Source organism: Somniosus microcephalus, chromosome 7, assembly GCF_052327205.1.
Source record: "Somniosus microcephalus isolate GS21.2 chromosome 7, FLI_Smic_1.0, whole genome shotgun sequence".
Taxonomy (NCBI): domain Eukaryota; kingdom Metazoa; phylum Chordata; class Chondrichthyes; order Squaliformes; family Somniosidae; genus Somniosus; species Somniosus microcephalus.
Genome location: NC_140993.1, coordinates 175187842 through 175208085, shown reverse-complemented (window position 1 = coordinate 175208085; position 20244 = coordinate 175187842). Strand labels below are relative to the sequence as shown.

Genomic DNA, 20244 nt, shown 5'->3' with positions numbered 1-20244 from the left:
GCCTTCGGCCACATGGGCCCCACAATCTGGAATTTTCTCCTTCAGCTTCTCCACCTCTACACCTCCATCTCTTCATTTAAGACCCTCCTCTTTCCCCCCCATATCTCCTTCTGTAGCTGGACTCCATTTTTTGATCACGCTTCTACAAAACGACTTGAGACTTTTACTTAATGTTAAAGGCACTATATAAATGCAAGTTATCAAAAAAATTAGATTTCAATGGATAAATTATCAGGTACTGATGCCATGCAACCGATGGCGTGCACCTTTGACTACAATAGAAGTCAGGGAGGAGGTAGTACAGGTTTTGGCCATTAATTCTTCAATCATCCTTAAATATGAAAATTCTAGCATGGGACTGCAGAGTAACCAATGTAGCACCTTTGTTCAAGAAAGGGGGAGGGGAAAAGATAAATTGGGGGACTGTAGACCAGTTAGTCCAATGTTAATTGTGGGCAAACTCTTAGAATTCTAAATCGGAGACAAAATTAGTAAGCATTTAGAAATGACAGCCAGCAGATTTGTTAAAGGTAAGTCATGTTTGACAAATTCAACAAAACCTTTTGAAGATGTGACCAATAGGATAGATAATGCGATTAAAGATGTAGTGTATATGGATTTTCAGAAGGCATTTGATAAGATCTTTCACAAGAGGCTTGTGCGAAAAATTGAAGTGATTGATGTAAGAAATGTAGCATGGATAGAAAGTTGTTTAATAAGCAGGAAACACGGTAAATGGAAGATGATTGGATTAGAGAAGGTTGGAAATGGTGTTCCACAGGGTTTCTTGGTTTAGATAAACGATTTTGACTTGAGCATAGGGAACTAAATCTCCAAACTTGCTGACAACACAAATTTAGGGGGTTTGGCACAGCAGAGAGTACTGTAAAAGACTTCAGGAAGATAAAGGTTAGCTGCATAGGCACACAGGTGGCAGGTGCAATTTAATGTGGATAAGTGAGAAGTAATAATGTTGGGAGGAAACACAAGAGTATACACTCAATGGAAAGATGCTGAAGGGTGTGGATGAAAGTGCTGAAGACAAAGCTATAAAAAAGGCCAACAGCATTTTGGGTTTCATTAATAGGGGCATACAGTACAAGAGGTAAAGAACACTTTTTTTATTCATTCATGGGATGTGGGCGTCACTGGCGAGGCCAGCATTTATTGCCCATCCCGAATTGTGGCGGTGAGCCGCCTTATACAACCGAGTGGCTTGCTGGGCCATTTGAGAGGCAGTTAAAAGTCAACCACATTGCTGTGGGTCTGGAGTCACATAGACCAGACTGGGTAAGGTTGGCAGATTTCCTTCCCTAAAGGACATTAGTGAACCAGATGGGTTTTTACGACAGTCCAATAGTTTCATGGTTACTAGCTTTTTAAATAAATCAACTGAATTTAAATTCCTCAGCTACCGTGGTGGGATTTGAACTCACGTCTCTGGATCATTAGTCCAGGCCTCTGGATTACTAATCCAGTAACTTTACCACTATGCTACTGTACCCCTAGTGAGGCCATAAATGGAGTAGTGTGTAGAGTTTTGGGTGCTCCTTTACAAAAAGCACAATAAAGTCAGAGAGCATACAGGGTAGACTCACAAGGATGATGCCACAGATGGGGAATTATAGATATGAAGAGAAACTTGAGATACTGGAACCATTTCCACTGGAGCAGAGAGAGCAAAGGAGACGAGAAGTATTTTTTAAATTCTGGATGTTTCAAAAAGTGTTCTTGGGATGTGGTGACGCTGACAAGGCAATATATATTGTCCGTCCCTTGTTGCTCCAAGGGCAGTAAGAGTCAACAATGTATTATGAAACTGGAGTCACAAGTATGTTTTGTAGAGATGGCAGGTCACTCCCTAAAAGACATTAGTGAACAAGCATGAATAAAGACTATTTTGTCTGGATAGGGAATCATAAGAACATAAGAAATAGGAGCAGGAGTAGGCCAATCGGCCCCTCGAGCCTGCTCCGCCATTCAATAAGATCATGGCTGATCTGATCCTAACCGCCAATCCACTATCACAGAACCATCTCCTGAATCTAACAGAATTAGACACACGAAATAGGAGCAGGATCAGGCTACACGGCCCCTGGGCCCGCTCCGCTACCCACAGGGCCATGACCGATCCGAACCTAGACTCATGTCCAAATTCCTGCCCGCTCCCTGTAACCCTTAATTCCCTTTACTTCTAGGAAACTGTCTATTTCGGTTTTAAATTTATGTAATGATGTAGCTTCTACAGCTTTTTGGGGCAGCATATTCCATGGACCTACCACCCTCTGAGTGAAGTAGTTCCTCATCTCAGTTTTGAAAAAGCAGCCCCTTATTCTAAGACTATGCCCCCTAGTTCTAGTTTCACCCATCACCTGGAACATCCTCCCCGCATCCACCCGATCCAACCCCTTCACAATCTTATATGTTTCAATAAGATCGCCTCTCATTCTTCTGAACTCCAATGAGTAGAGTCCCAATCTACTCAACCTCTCCTCATATGTCCATCCCCTCATCCCCGGGATTAACCGAGTGAACCTTCTTTGTACTGACTCGAGAGCAAGTATGTCCTTTCTTAAGTATGGACACCAAAACTGTACGCAGTATTCCAGGTGCGGTCTCACCAATACCTTGTACAACTGAAGCAATACCTCCCTATTTTTATATTCTATCCCCCTAGCAATGAAAGCCATAAACTGCCATAAGAGAGTGGGCAGAAATGTCTTTACTCGGTGAGTTAGTGCCGCATGGAATGCTTCTGCCAAGGGGAGTGGCTGAGGTAGAGACCATTGCATCTTTTAAAGGAAAATTGGACAATTTTTAAAGCAGAGAATACAAGATAGGAAAACGTGGCAGTGGGATTAGGTTTGGATTGCTCTCGTAAAGAGCCGTCACAGGCACGTTGGGCTGAATGGTCTGTTTTTGTGCTGTAAATTTCTACAGTTCTGTTTCCAATTTCCATCCATCTCTCACCTTTATGCAGTCTACCCCAGACTTTTCCCTTCATGGCTTTCTCTCTCTTTCCCTATCCATTGACTTTCCATAAGACATCTATTACAATGCAAAAGATTCCCCAAACTATCTGGTTTACACTTTGTTGATTACATCCACCCCAGTTCCCACACCTCTGCATTTCCTCTTTTGACAACAGGATCCCAATTATACCCAACATCCCCATAGTATTTGCCAGATCATCTTTTATCTACAACATAATCTCACCACCAAGCACATTTTCCATCCACTTCTCCCCCCCACCCAATCTTCCAAAAGGACTGTTCCTCCAGGATACCCTTGTTCATTCTTTCAGTTGCTGGTTGTCCCGCAACCATTGTAATGCAACACCCGTTTATTTACCAATTCTACACCATTGCCCAAAACCTCAACCTCTCCTTTAGTATGAAGCAGCAACGACATATACTTCCTCCAACCGAATATACTGTATACACTGCTTATGGTGCATTCTCCTGTACATTGGGAAGACTAAACACTCCCCACTTAGGTGATCACTTTGGTAATCAAATCCATTCGACTGAGCCTGATCTCGCTGTAGCTTGCCACTTTTAATCTCCCCTCCCACTCGGACATCTCAGTCGGTCGCCTCCTACACTGTTCAACCTAAGCTCAATGTAAGATTTGAGAACAAAATGTCATTTTTCTCCTGGGTACTCTACAGCTCTATGGTCTGAACATCGGGGTAGTTTCCGCTTTGGGCTCAAACAGCAATCCGGGCGCAAATTGCGCTGGTTTTCCCCACTGAAGTTATGGTTCAAGTTTATGCTCAAGCTCATTTGCATAATCAAACATAAAATCTTTCATGACAATTGGGCGTTTTAGAATGAAATTGTTTATTTTTTCCCCCTTCCATTAAATAAATATTTCTTGATGTATTTAAGAGTGGTAACCTGGTAGAGTTTTACTAATGCAGCTGAAAATGGGTTGGTCACAAAAAATATGCATTTTTATTAAGTGTCTAGTTCAAAACTAGATTTTAAATAACTGAAAATCACTTAAAAAACTATACATAACCATTTATTAGTTTCATTGGTGTACAATACTCAGTTTTCTTAGTAAGTTAAATATTTAAAAACTTTTAAAAAGGTGCCAACTAGTGCCTAAAAATAAAACAGCTCAATTTGAATAGCCTCCTCGAAGGACCGCAAATGGGCACAATTGGCAGAAACTTGCTATGGTGATTAATTTGATTTGGGGGCAGGCCAGCCTCCAGGGTGGTGTTTTTAAACCAGCGTAAAAGATCACGGAAACTTGATTTGCACTGGACGTAACTTGCGCTTGACATTAATGACCTTTTACGCTGGTTTGGCCAATTTTGGGTGAATTGAGATGGCAAAACCAGCTCAACCTAGCAGAAACTCTACTCCATTAACTTAGCTATATTTTCTTACCCACCCCCCGTTTCTTTACAGCAGGCAATGTGGAGTGTGGGTGGTGACATGTTGGCATCGCGGGTGTAGATCCTTAATCAAAACAGACCGGGGGGGTCGGGTCCATGGTCAAGGATATTAGCCTATTTTTTGCGCTTTTCAGGATTGGCAGATTTACTGCATATTTAAAACATTTTCTATCATTTAAGACCTCCTGCATCTACCAACTTTCTGGACTTTTACCTTGTGGGCCTTTCACATGCTTGGTCATTGTCTTAGTTACTTGCATCATGTTTTGTGCTTTTCATCACCCCTCAGTGATAATCCTTTATACGATCTATTAAGCAGTTTGCAAGTTATTCAATCCATTAACTTCCTTTCTGTGACTGGAATGTTATTTCTTCCCTTAGAATCATAGAAATTTACGGCAGACACACATTCGGCCCATCATGTCTGTGCCAGCCAAAAAAAGAGCTATCCAGCCTAATCCCACTTTCCAGCTCTTGGTCCATAGCCTTGTGGGTTACAGCACTTCAAGTGCATATCCAAGTACTTTTTAAATGCAATGAGGGTTTCTGCCTTTACCACCCTTTAAGGCAGTGAGTTCCAGACCCCCACCACCCACTGGGTGAAAAAAGTTCTCCTCAACTCCCCTCTAATCCTTCTACCAATTACTTTAAATCTATGCTCACTGGTTATTGACCTCTCTGCTAAGGGAAATAGGTCCTTCCTACCCACTCTATCGAGGCCCCCTCAATTTTATACACCTCAGCGAGTCTCCCCTCAGCCTCCTCTGTTCCAAAGAAAACAACCCCAACTTAGCCAATCCTTCCTCAGCTAAAATTCTCCACTTCCCCTGTTTATTGCCACAACTCCATTAAAATGCTAATCTTTGCTTTTAGTTCTGATGAAAGGTTGCACATGAAACATTAACCAAACTTTTTTCTCCCCCCGATAGATGCCAACAGACCAGTTACATATTTCCACATTTTTTGTTTGTGTTACATACAATAGGCCGCTGTTGAGTTTTTAGGCTAATTTTAGAACTAATCTTTAGACAGTTCACCAAATTTCTTTTTGCCTGTTGTTCCAAATATTTTCTTTTACCTGATCCATACCTTTAAGTTGGACTTCCTCTCCCGCCCCCACCATAATTGTGATTTTCACTGCTCCTCCCTCATAATGCACAAGTTTGCTGGGAACAAGTGCAAATTCTGTGGTAAGTATGCATGGGCTGAGTTTGAAAAAAACAAATTAAAGCAGCAGCAAATTGCAGATATATGAAGTAGGAGACAATTTTTTTTAGAAAGCATCTCTGAATAGAAAATTAACAACTCGTTAAAATTGCTAAAATTTAAGTTTAAATATTAACTGTTCCCTGGACATGATTTAATACATTCTCAGAATCAGCCACTTCAATATATGTGACACACCAACTGTCTGTATTGATGGTGGAAATCACAAATTCAACACAGCTATCTGATTAAAATCATACGTTCTTATTCAATGGTGAAACATATGAAAAAATGGATTAAAGGTCCAAGATATCAAAAACAAATCATTCAACATTTGTGTTGAGTTTAGTACAAGTATAGCACCAGCTTAGACAAGCAAAAAGTCACCAATACGCAAGTCTGTACAAAAAGAATTTACAGTTTACTGCATACAATCTACAAACTTATTTATCAAATTTACAGGATTAATATAACATCAAATCTATTTAAATGAAAATTAGTGATAAGAAAAAAAAGAATGTGCAACACAGAACCATTTTCCATTATTTAAAGTGAACCCTTTATCTCACATATCCATGATTCATGTAATTGTGGTTACCTTGAGGCCTTTGGAAAAGATTAGGAAGGGTTGGAGAAGGAAATCATTTATTTCTCAAACTAAAATAAAATCTTTATAAAGAAAGCTCCAGGCTTTAATGCAACTTATTTAGTACACAGAAACACTCCTGGTTCTAACTCAATGTTATCATTCCATCACAAAAGTAAAAACAGGTTTCAAACTGGATGTTTTATCTTACCTGAGGGCAGCCATAAAGTACTTCAAAAAGACTAAATCACCTTATGTCACTGTCACTGGATGATGCCAGGATACTTGCTCCCAGCTACAAAGTAAGAAACTACAACTTCTGTGGCTTGCAGTGTGTGCTCGCATGTGCGTTTTGCATAAAGAACAAACCTTCAGATTAAAAAGACTTGCTTTTATATACTTTAACATCTTATGTTTCAAATGTCTCAAAGTGCTTTGCATATAATGAATTACTTCAATAATGCAGTAACTTATGAACATAAATGCTGCACACAACAGGATTCCACAGAAAGCAAGAGATGACCAACCTTTTATGGTGTTGTTGGTTGCAGGAGGCATGATCATAAATGCGGAAAGAACCCCCTACTCTTGTTTGAATAGTGTCACGGGATGTTTAACATCTTCTTGAATAGACAGTGTCTCCATTTACAAGCTGACCCCCAAATTGGGCTCTCAGGAACATCTGTTTCTTAAAACTGTGCCTTGGACTGCTTCCTGGGGTTTAACTTATTTTGAACAAAATAAAGAGAAAACTACTTGATTTAATCACTAGTAAACTGTAAAATTTAAAATATTGAAACTGCATTAGTGTGCAACTGAAGACATAAAATAGCGCAATATACAGCAGACTTGTGTATTAAATACAAGTGGTTTAGAGCTTGGAGTTTCTTTAACAAGTTCCAAAATTTAAAACATATAGAAATTGCTAATCAATATTTTCCAAAGAAAAAAGTATTTCCATAATTTTACATACAAGCTACCCTCCCACAGCATAAAGAATTTGCCTTGGTAAATGTGTGTCACATTCATAAACAAATATTTTGTGTTCTGTTTGGTGCTTCAAAAATTCAGGTACAAAAAGCCACTAAGGAAGGAATGTGTACACACTTGGTGCCAAGTATATGTTATATATTTTGACATTACAACAAAAAAGGTTGATCTGGGTTTTGAAAATTAACATGCATAGTTTCCCAGTCAATGTTTACAAAACAATAATCCTCTGGAACTGTAGCAATACAGTAAGATTAAATCTTCCATTAGGCAATTATGTAGATGTTAATGCACACAATCCTTTTGGATTCAGGCTCTATGGCTTTTATTTTGTTTTTTTCAAACTGTGGGGAAACTTTCACTTTCTGGGCTACTGCTCTTGACCAATGTGCACTGAAATCCAATAGTGTTTGTTACAAAGGTAGTGGTAGAATGCTAACTTTGTGACTATCTGAACCACAATGGTTCTCCCATTCATTTAAAATTACAATGTTTCACCCCTCTCCCAACAAGCCTACACGCACACAACCACCCCTTTCTGGTTCGCATTTCTTTCTCCTGGTTTTCTACTTACCCTCAAATTATTTTTTCCCCATTGGTCTTTAATTTTCCACAATTACCATCTACTATTGCCAGGAAGTAGGAACATAATGAATTGAAATCTTAAGTTCAAGAATAGATTATTCAGTTCTGACCCAACAAAATCTGAACATTGACCGGTGGGCTTTTTGATCTCAAATATATTCATTTGCAAACCATTTTTTGCACAGAAAGAAAATCCTCTGCCCTTAACTCTGCTATTAAGTAACTTCAGAACAAAACACAAATGCTTATGAAGATCATTAATCCTTTTAAGAATGATTTTCTTACAACTAAAAAAAGATGGTTTAAATTGAGCTGCAATCATACAAATAGGAAAATATATAGTTGTTGCAGTGTATATATTATTTGTATAAAGTGTAAAAAAAAAAGCTTAATTTTCAACTTGTATTAAGCTACATCAGTTGAATGTGATGCACTATGCAGAAGCTCCTCCTAATTTATCCTTTTGGAAATGACTCTCAGGTCAATTCTTAAGTGACTTTTAATATCATTTGCACTAGTGCTTGCTCTTTTGTCAATTTTCTCTCTTTTGGTACAAAAAAAATTGAAGATGTTTGGTCTGCGCACTCAGTCACGAAATAGTCCAAACATCAGTACTCTGCTGAACAGGTCAACCAGCCTGTCATTCAAAAGCCGCAACTCCTAAATCTGAGGTAAATTCCATGGGCTAATTAGGATTACCATAATTCAATTGATTTAGAATCCTTCACAATGAGGAAATTTTCATTTCCTTTCTACAGTTTGGATTGAAGATCAAGCCTGCAGATGTGAAGATTCAATCAGCTCATTTTTCTAGTCACAAATACTCCCTCTTCCCCCTCCCCCAATATAAATAAATCACCTGTTTTATGCTGCCACTATAAACTAGATATTTAATATACACAGCAATCTATACAGTGGAAATAAATCCATTGTGCTAAATAAATAAGATAGGAAACAAGAATGGGACTAAAATTTACTATGTTTAAAGGTTTGCAAAAAATTACTTTCAAAAGCACAGCTTGTTAATTTTGTCTCATGGATAATTAACATAACTGCAGTGTTACAAACTGTCAGACTTGCTGATCACAATATACACTTTGTTTATGGATTAGACACAGAACTGCCTTAAACAATAGAATGCTATGTTCCACTGTAATCAGTGGTGGGCAAATCCTCACAGGTCCCAATCCTTGGCATTATGATGTTCCTAAATCTTGCTTAGTCCCAAACATTTCAAAATTGTCACATCCCAGACAAAAGAGGTTTAATTCAAATCAGTTGTTTTGGTACACCCCAATTTAAACTAAAAACATTTGTCAACATCAAATGTAAAATTACAGCTAAAGACAGTATCCTAATGTATAATAAACATGTTTTCTTCACAGAATAAAATCACAATACACTAATTTGTTTGATCCTAATTTATACACTTAAATATTTAATTCACATCAAACATTTTAAAACATTTCCTATTACCCTTCAAAAGAAAAAGAAAATTGTTTTAATAAACTCAAATGACAGAAATGGAAGAATATCCAAGAAACGATGACTCAGCATTTTGCAATTTGCATTTCCGAATAATTGTCCTGTACACACTGGAGTAACTAATATTGTAAATGTACTCTTGTCATCACATATCTTTGGTAGTTATGGTTACTGAAATCTAAAGTTGAGGATGATGGATTACAGTCCACCTTTGGAACAGAAAATCTTACCTTACCAGCAGTAGCCTGAATTATTATGGCACTGGCTTTGACAATATGCTATATAAAATTATCCATTTTTAGCTTAGCCCACACCAATATGCACCAACACTTTTGAAAACTAAGACTCATTAAGAAATCAAGTTATATCAAAGGACAGGGAAAGGGCCAACACAGAAAAAACAATGATATGAAGACTAGGCATTCCCTCTGTGCCAACATTAGTGCACCAATGAGCTCAAAAAGTGGTGTCTGCAACTCTAAATTTACTGAGCAGGTGGCAAGATGCTTACTAATAAAGGAAGAACACAATCAAATTCTAGTTACTGATCTAATACATTAGTAGAAAACAGAGGAAGTTGCATGCCCACAATGTCAGTTGGCAGATAGTAGGTGGAATCTTAAAAGTGGGAAGAACATTGTTCTCAGTAGCAAATAAAAACCATGGCTAGACTGCAAGGAAAACTCTAGTGTTGGGGATGATCTGAGAGACTGCACTACATTCTGAAAAAAATAAGCTGTAAAAAGAACTGTTCAAAATAGCATTTTATGCAGACTTGACATCAAAGGGGCCTCAAACATTTACACTGCAGTTTCTGTTCTTACGTTTATTAAAGCCAAGGTAAAAGCTTACTTCAACATGCACAATTCTCAATGTGGGGACATCACTGTGCCCCTGTTTACAAACATGGCAAAGTGCATCAATGCCACCTGTAATAGTATAAATAGTCAAGACTGCATAAAGGGTTATTTTATACAATTCCAAAATTATTTTTAACTATCTTAATTTTCCATAAGACTACTTCTAATATTAAAAAGGGAAAGGCACTCCTCAGAATCCTACAGTAATAAAAGGGATATACATATACACTTAAGCCATCAGTTACCTCTTGTTTGGTTTTAGAATTGCTAGTCAGATGGGCAGGAAACAGACATTTTGTGTTAAACCTCTCCTGGAACATCATGATGACATCAATGATAGAGCCAACACGGCTAGAGATGGAATACTACCAAAAAAGTGGTATTAAATATCTTTAAAAGGAAAAATGATAAATATTTGAAAAAGGGGGTGTAAGGAAATGGCAGGGGAATGGGACAAAACGTATAGCTCTTTCAGAGAGCCAAAAGAGGCATGATGGGCCAAATGGCCTCATTTTGTGTTGTAATCAAAAAATTCAACAAGCCAAGATCAAACCTGGGACCTTGATCTGTATGGTGGAGTCCAGAAATTTCCCATTATATCAAATACATTGCCACAGTCCTTGTATCTATAGGCAGAACTTAATGTTACAGAAAAAGATCCCCCACACACCATCGCTCCAGAGTGCCTCAAAATCAGTTCTGAAGTACAATGCAGAGCTCCTTCCATAGCTAATTCAGGAAATATTACATCTGATGTGGCATTGAGTTGTACTTGTACAGACCAGGGGGGTCCCAAGCTTGATTTGTGCTGAATTAGTTGATCTCAGCCAGGACAACTGTGGGAGAAAAATCAGCCAGCATTTCTGATCACTTCCAGCAACGCCAACTGAAAACAACATGTGTCGATGTCTGGTGAGAGTAGGGTCAGGGTCAGCTTTGATGCCTCAGGCCCACATATGAAGACTGGCCACATGCTCAAGGTACGAGAGAGATGCTGGAGCCTGTGGAACAATATATCAGTATCTTCAGATTAGGATAGGAGAAAACCTACATGGAAAAATACAACACAAAGGGAACTATTTAACAACACCATTTCCTTTTACATGAATGGTCTTTTATTTTCTCCAATGCTGCAGTCTTTAAAGAAATTAACACTGTGGTTGCCTTATTCAGTTAAGTGGGTATGTGTACAATGCCTTTATGGAAATGTTGGATGTGTTAGAAGTAAAATAGAACTGGCTGTAGCCATATAAAATCGAAGAAATCCAGTTTACCCAACAAGATGCCATTCTCATTAGATGTCTGCCCATTTATAGCAACAATAAATGGCAGCTATCAATAGCATCTAATTGTTTCCATTTCAGCCTGTACTATCTCTCTTCTATAATAATTTGCTGAGATTGGACTCATGATTTCAGTCTCAAATTGTTTTAGATCACGATTATAAAATGTTTGTTCATCATTTTTCAGTACACAAAGCTTTCTGAAATCATTGCTCCAAAAGTAGGAGCATCTTCCCCAAAGGATGACACGAGAGGGAAAACAATTAACTGAGAGACATCTACAAAAATCAGGAAATAAGTTACTGATCTAACTGTAGCTCATCAGTTTTTAAATCTTAATAAAAGCAAAATTCTGCCTTTCCTTATTATACCAACCCCCTTCAACGACACCATTGTCATCAGTTATGGAGTACTCAAAAGCACAGCTGCAACTACAGCTGAAGTGCCTTTGTTGGGGGAACAAGCAACTTTCTGGCTTTTACATAGGGCTCATCGTTTTTAGGTCCTCATATCTATCCTTCAAAATGCCTGGATTGAAGCAACACCCCAAAATTCTCACAATTGCATTCTAGTTAAGCAGACCATGTCTGTTGAAGCAGCTCCACTTTAAGACTATCAAATCATTTAGGTTTAATTCAATAAATTGTTAGTTATTTGATACTGATCTGTCTCCATATTACGCTCATTTAATTTGAAGTGGGTCACAAGCAGAAATTGCCCGATTAGATCAAATAATCTTCCTCTTCCCCATCCCCAGCAATTTCACTTTTCACATAGGATCTGTGATACTACAGACCCTGCTTGTATACCCAAGGGAAAGAAGAAAAGAAACTAACAGAACATGTCTTGTTTTTAAACAAAAGTGCAAACTAAAGAGAGCTGCAAACATAAACATAATATTCACAGCCCATCATCTTTCTCAAGAGTTTAGAACAAGGCCAGACTCAATAATAATAATAGATAAACTAAAAGTCCATAGTTCAAGTGTTTTTTTTGTTAAACCACTATTATGCAGTAGTATTTTCATAATGTAGTGTGTAAAGAAATTCAGAATCAAGAATGCCTGGGGAGGAGCATGCAACTTATACATTAAATAGGTCATTAAGTAAGGTGGTAAGCTTTTTTATATTTCATACCCAATTAAGACAGAACATCCCATACAACATTGCTTTTTCCTCTCCTTTAAAAGGGGGAAAGTAGTATTCATTGCTTTTTGGTTAATCAGAATTCAGTTACACTGGTGATTAATTTATTCAGTAAGACCCAGACTTAGTCTGCTTCATAACAAGTAAATGACTATTTAAAAAGTAGACATCCAACTGTTTTCTCAGTTCTCAGAAATAAGATTATATATAGCATGGTCTCCGTTAACTATGCCACACAGTGAATTACTTTTGTTTAAACGCTACAATCAGCAGTTATTTACTTAAGCTGCCATTCATTTTGCAGTTTATTTCCCCATGAGCTGCAATAAGATTGTATGTTGGCATTATTCATTTTAAAGAGCACAAAAAAACTTAAAAAAATTAAGTCACTAGCACCTACACAATATAATCATTAGACAGGTATTCTTGTCTGGAAGTTTGAGACTTGAAAATGCATAGAAAGACAAATACCTCAGACGTCAAATTTTAGACCCAATCCTTTCAGAAATTTCAACCCCCAATCATACCTCCATCACTGTTTTAGGTGATGGTCAGACCCCAACTGCAGTACGGTGTGCAGTTTTGCTCACTTATCATGGGAAGGATATTATTGTCCCCAAGTAGAAAGGTGAGCAAAGATCCGGAGTGCAGGAATTTAAGTTATAAGGAAAGGCTAAGAAAGTTGAAATCATTTTCTTTGGATAAAAGAGCGAGTTTAAGATGACCCAAGTGGAGTTTTCAAGATTGTAAACGGAATCGACAAGCTGATCCAGTCAAATACTTCACTATGGTAAAGGAATACTGGAGGACAACTTAAAAACGAGAGCAATTAGAAGGAACGGCATGCAGGTTTGTTTCAACTAAAGGATAACATGAATTATGGAGTAATCATCAGGAAAGGCTAGTGAAGTATAGACAATATAAATGGGTTCAAAAGACAACTCGATGAGTTTATTTTTGAGAAGGAATTCGTTGAAAAGATAGGTAAAAGCAGGGTTAGCCTATGCAGAAATGACAGGTTTTTTTGGGCCTAATGGCCTTCTCCTGTTATTAGAAATTGTGTTTCTCAAACTGTATTTTGTTTTGTACCCCAGTCAGTCAGTGAGACAGTCTCCTGCACAATAGTTGTAGTTCAAGTCACACACTACTGCATTTTCGTACAATAGTTTTCCAAATAGATTCTCAGTGGAAAAGAAAATGGTAATTTCAATCCCAGTTAGTCTAAGGAATTGCCCATCACTGACTCCAATATACTTTCATCATTACTGGTGTGAAACCATGCTTACTACAATTAAAATAATAATTATCCATTATTCATAACTATCAGCAAAATATGGAAAATTTAGTGTTTTGTTGCCAATCCATAATCATTGCAATTCAGATAAAATTCATAGGGTTTGTCTATACAGTGAACAACCATAATTACAGTTTTCAGTTTTATAACACAAGGGTTTAAGTGCCAGCTAGTCATTGTCTAATATGACATATGTCTCACTAGCCCCAGCATTTTCCCACTGCTCTCTATCCATCTCCCCTCCTCCTTCTTCATCTGCTACATCTTCGTCAACCATTCTCTCATTTTCTTCCTGCTCCAGTCCTCCTGGTTCTTCTGGTTCTTCCTGCTTAAAAAATTCTGGATCAACCATCAGGTCCATACCATCATGGTCACCTTTTGGCTGTCTGTCACCCCCAGAACAATCCAAACATACGCCGTAACGCCGAGATCCATGCCTAATTCCAACACTGGCTGCCAGAGTGAAAAATTTTTTACAAACCATACACTTGTACTTTTTATCCTTCTTGTGTACCTGAAGAAAAACAAGCAAATCGGACAATATTAACACAAAATTTCTACAAAAACAGAATATAAACTTGCAAATCCTGCAGTCAATATTTTGTTTTCTGATTAAGCTAATGGTTGAAGTATTGACTGCTAGTGCACCATAACAATTATTCAGCCGTTCTACTGAATATACAAATGTATGTTTTTACAAAGAAAAAAATTGCTGAATTTGTTACAGTATAGAAGAGGAAGTTGGAATCCTGTTAATGCCTCCGTTGAGAATTCTCCAAGTCTACAATGAGCACATTTTTCAGACCAAGGACCTTCAGCTGAGGTTGTAGAATTATAAACGTTATCTTACAGGTGACAGAAGCTCTGTGTAAAGAGTGCTAAAGGTTAGAATGCTCTCCCTGTTGATGCTGAGAGCTTACTGCTTACTCATCCTTAAAGATGGTTCTGTTTACCTCACCAACCTAAAAAGTAGCTAAGTTCAAGAAATTTAGATACTATCGAGTAAGCAGAGCCAGCTGAAGACATTGGAACACTCTGGGTTACCAGTGCTGTTATCATAAATGGAAGGTGTGCCACATAACCAGCTATATCAAACTTATCATACAATGCAAGAGGCACAATGACAACACAGAAAACATAACAGCTTACATTTATATAGTGCCTTAAATGTAGAAAAACATCAAAGTACTTCACAGATATATAATCGAAGTAAACGGACACCAAGCCAACAGATATTAGGAGGGGGGGGGGGGGGGTGACCAAAAGCTTCTTCAAAGAGGTGGGCTTTAAGGGGGGGGTCGTAAGTAAGAGGAAGGTGGAGAGGCAGAGTGTTCCGGGAGGGAAATCCAGAGCAATTGAAGACATGGCCACTAAAGATGGGCCAAAAGTTTGGGGGGGGGGGGGGCAGAAAGCCATAAGATCAGAGCTGGAGAACAGAGTGTGGGGCAGTTTGCAAGGCGGGAGGAAGTTAGAGAGGGGAAGGGATATGACCATGAAAGGATTTAAACATGAGGATAAGAATTGTAAATTGAAGCTACTGTGGGGACAGGTAGCTAATGTCAGTCAACAAGGACAGGTGTGGAAAAGGATATGGGAAGTAGAGTTTTGGATGAGCTGAAGTTTATGGAAGGTGGAGGATGAGACACCAACCAGGAGAGCAGTGGTCTGGAGGTGAAAGACATGGCTGAAGGTTTCAGTGGTGGATGGACTGAGGTATGGGTACAGGTGGAAGCAGCCAAACTTTGTGATGGAGAGGATGAGGTCAGATGCTCATCGCAGGGTTGATGAGGATGCCAAAGTTGTGGACAGTCTGATTCAGCCTGAGGCAATGGAACTCATGGCAAGGGTTGAAGACGATAGCTTTGGTCTTCCTAGTGTTTAACTGGAAGAGATTGTGGTTCATCCAAGATTGCATGTTGGACAAGCAGTGTGATAAAACAGAGGCAGAGGAGGGATTGAGAGGTGATGGGAGTGGTAGAGCTGGGTTTGGTCAGCGTACTTGTGGAAGCTAACCCCATGTCTTGGGATGATGTCACCAAAGTGCAGCATGTAAATAAGCAAGAGTAAGGGATAAGGATAGATCCTTGGGGACTCTGGAGGTGGTGGTGCAGGGACAGGAAGAGAAGTCATTGCTGGAGACGCTCTGACTATGATCAAATAGTTAAGAGTGGAACCAAGCAAGGGCAGTCCCGCCGAGTTGGACAACAGAGGAGAAACGTTGATGGAAGGTGGTGTGGTTGACATTATTAAAGGTCACAGGTGAGGAGAGATAATGTATCACGGTCACAGTGGAGGGCATTTGTGGTTTTGATTGAGGCTTATTCCAGTGATGTGGCAGTAATGAAAACCTTAATCAGAGCGATTCAAACATGGAGTCGGGAAAGATAGGCACAGGTTTGGGAGGCAACATGTTTAAGGACTTTAGGGAAGAGGAGGTTGGAGATGGGTCAGTGCTTTACAAGGACAGAGTGGGTAAGGTGGCTTTTTTGAGGTGGGGGGGTAATGACAGTGGTTTTGACAGGGAGGGGGACAATTCCTGAGGAGAAGGAACCATTTAGTGTCAGCTGGCATAAGTGTCAGGAAGGGAAGTTGGGTGGTCAGCAGTTTAATGGAAATGGGGTGAAGGGAGCTTGTAGAGTGCATGAAGGAAGACTGGAGATAAACTAAAGGGTTCAGGGCTAGGGCAGAAGGGAGCCTGGGGAGAGGTTTGGCTTGGTGGGCAAGGGGAAGCAGCAGATGCAGTTGAATAGATGGTCTCAATCTTACTGACAAGAGTTGCAGAGATTATAGTATTTAGAGATAGTGTGAAATTTAATTATTTTTTGTGGAATGTCAGGAAGAGACATCCAAATGTATAATATTCATTCTTTCATCCTTCACGCACAACCAGGAATTTCCACCTCCTATATGGAAAAGCCACCCTTGGCTCAGTGGTAGCACTCTCGTCTGAGTCAGAAGGTTGTGGGCTCAAATGAGATGTTAAACCGAGGCTCTGTCTCCCCTCTGAGTTGGACTATTAGAAAAGTTGGGGAGTTCTCCTGGTGTCCTGGCCAACATTTATTTTATTGCTGGTTATGGGACCTTGCTATGTGTAAATTGGTTGGCGCTATATAACTGCAAGTTCTTTCTTTCTTTAACTCATCTGATGGCTCAGTGGGTAAATGCTTGTTTTTTTAAATTCATTTCTGGGATGTGGTCGTCGCTGGCAAGGCCTGCATTTATTGCCCATCCCGAACTGCCCTGGAGAAGGTGGTGGTGAACTGCCTTCTTGAACCGCTGCAGTTCTTGTGGTGAAGGTACTCCCACAGTGCGGTCAGGGAGGGAATTCCAGGATTTTGACCCAGCAACAATGAAGGAACTGCAATACATTTCCAAGTCAGGATGGTGTGTGACTTGGAGAACTTGGAGGTGGTGGTGTTCCCATGCGCCTGCTGCCCTTGTCCTTCTAGCTGGTAGAGGTCGCGAGTTTGGGAGGTGCTATCGAAGAAGCCGTGGCGAGTTTCCGCAGTGCATCTTGTAGACGGTACACACTGCAGCCACGTTGCACCAATGATGGAGGAAGTGAATGTTTAAGGTGGTGGATGGGGTGCCAATCAAGCGGGCTGCTTTGTCCTGGATGGTGTAGAATTTCTTGTGTTGTTGGAGCTGCACTCATCTAGGCAAGTGGAGGGTATTCCATCACACTCCTTACTTGTGCCTTGTAGATGGTGGAAAGGCTTTGGGGAGTCAGGAGGTGTGACACTCGCCGCAGAATACCCAGCCTCTGACCTGCTCTTGTTGCCACAGTATTTATACGGCTGGTCCAGTCCAGTTGTAGCTAAGCATTATAGAGTACGGTGGTTCCAAGTCTAGTACCTGGTTCACGATGAGTTAGCTGATCTCAATTGATGGTGGGAATACAATTGCGCTGGTGTCTCCTTGTTAAGAAAAACTGGCCAGAATTTCTGCTCCTGATCATTCTCCAATGACTGCTCATTGGAAACTGCATGTGTCGCATCTCTCCCTAGTCACTTACAAACACACTTTCAAAGCCCCAACTACCCAAGTCTTTGGTTCTCCATTTGCCTCAATACTTCTGCAGTGGTTGATTTGCTCAACCACTTCCTCATCTCCACCTTTGATGCCCTTGTCCACAGCAAAACATTTATTATTTTCTCCCATCCTGGTTGTTCCCCTGGTATGGCCCCCATCTTCCTTTCCTCAAGTCCAAGCCAAGGAGCATAGACTTGAGGGTATCTGGCACGCAACTAGTATAGTCATCCGGACACATCAAGCATTATTGGGCCTCACTCTGCTCTGCCAAAACCTCCCACTACTCCATAATCCTGGAAAACAAAGATAATCCCCAACTGCTTTACTCCACTACCAACAGTCTCTCCTTCAACCCCTTTCCCCTCCACTCTCACCTCAAACAAGTGCAAGGAGCTTATTTACTGCTTTGGCATGGTTTTTAAATTATGTTCAATAGCAATATAAATGCTGCCTATTATAAATTAAATATATCCCCCCCTCACTAATCTTTTGCTATGTAAAGTACAATTAATAAAAATAGCCCCTGAAATAAATGGCTCAGCATTATCTAGTTTTCATTTAAATTTAAATTGATTCAAGCATGTTTGTCTTCAAATAAACTTATGCCCAATTTGAAGCACAAGACTCTAAAATCTTCATCCACAAGTACAATTCTTGAAAACAGCAATTGTACTCACCAAGGAATGTCTCTTTACATGCTCTCTTCGAGTGAACAACTTTCCACAGATGTCACAAGCAAAGGACCGCACTCCAGTATGTATTAGCTGATGCCTCTTCAACGTACGTCGATACTTGGCAATGTAATTACAATGCGGGCACTTGAACTTGTTTTGACTACCAATTGAAGCATCACCTAGCAGACAGAATTCATGTACAGTATATTTACTACATTTCTATTAAAACTTTGAATATTTTATTTTCAGTTACTGATATTGCCAACAATAAAAATACTTTCTCTACATGATGCACAAAAATAGCTAAGTTAATCAAGCCTTTTTGTACAACTGAAAAATTCTTGGAATTCAGATATCTTTATAGACTGCACATCATTTTGCACACAGCATAAAAAGTATGCATTAGAGACACAATTCAGTCAGTTGCAACAGGCTTTACAAGCAATGTCCCTAAAACTGCTTGGCCATAGAATGGACCGGAAAAAAAAGCAGAAATTTTAACATAACTATCGTCATCTCAATTTTGCATGTCTTCCCTCTCCTCAAATAAATGCAACTATTAAAATTTTACCTACAGCTTTGTGGAAGCTGCTGGCTTTCGTAGCACTTACCTTTGAAATTATTTTGAAGTGGGTTTGACACCCACCCCCTCTCCCAGCAAAACAATTGGTCGTAACAGAGACAAATGCCGTTAGCAATGGCCTTGATTGACAGCGGAATCTACAAACTGGACTGACTTGACAGATTTTGTGGGCGGTTGCTTTTTGGGAGCAGAAGCTTCAGTGCCTTTTAAATCAGTGCAACTTTGTGGAACGGTCTTCTAAACACCATGCTCATAGCCAATTCTATTGGACCTGGGAGTGAAGAAGTGGCGTGTTGACCCAGACCATTTGATTTCTACATGAAGAAACAAGATTTGATAATCTTGTATCATCTTTCAGCAATGAGTCTAGACCAGGCTTTGCATTTCCAAAAAAGTCATACAATAGATCTGGTTGTAGTGAAAGTTAAATGAATTAATTCTGCTGTGCATTGAAAGTTAACAGAATGATGACAGCATCTGGAGCCAGCAGCGATTGCATTATAATTACAAGGACAATTGCAGCCTGTTCACTTGCAGAATTGCTCAGGCATGTTCTATCTGCAACAAATGCACAATACTCTTGAGTATACCAATGTTTTATTTTTATTACTTTTATTCACAAGTAGCTGTAACTAAAGACAGGACAATTCCAACTCATGCATAAAATTTCAATGCAAGAACCATCTTCTGTTCCTAATCCAAGGACGTTACAATATAAAATTGGTCAATAATGGGATTTAGATGATAATGAATTTTGTAATATTCCTCCCACTTTGTGCAAAGCTACTCTCCCAATTTGTCAGAACAGTCTTTCCCACTGGATTTTGAATAAGGTTATTACTCTTTCAATGCAAAAGAGTTATGAAACTGCACTGAAGAATTTAAGTTTCAGCTACTGGTTTCCATTTCAACATAACTAAACTCCTAATTCAGTAAGCCAATCTGCTTACAAGCAAGATTTCCATTTAGGTCCAGCTGTTCAAACTCCAAGAATGCTCAATATATTTTGCATCACCTTTAAGTATGTTATCTGAATACCTTGCCTTCTATAGATTGCTTCACTTGTCGAAAGATGTAAACTAAAGCTTCACAGGATAGACTGTTGAGAATTAG

At 39.3% G+C, this 20244-nt stretch overlaps 1 protein-coding gene across 1 annotated transcript in view; it reads right to left on the bottom strand.

Moving 5' to 3' along the window:
• Positions 1–4010: 4010 nt before the first annotated feature.
• The window catches only part of zbtb10 (zinc finger and BTB domain containing 10), a 78264-nt gene continuing 62030 nt past the window's right edge, over positions 4011–20244 (bottom strand). Inside the window, exons 4-5 of the mRNA XM_085993229.1 lie at positions 18552–18727; positions 4011–14356 (exon numbers count right to left, since the gene is read on the bottom strand). Of these exons, the coding sequence (XP_085849355.1) occupies positions 14012–14356; positions 18552–18727 (521 nt within the window). The 3' untranslated portion in view covers positions 4011–14011. The remainder of the gene's footprint in view (positions 14357–18551; positions 18728–20244) is intronic.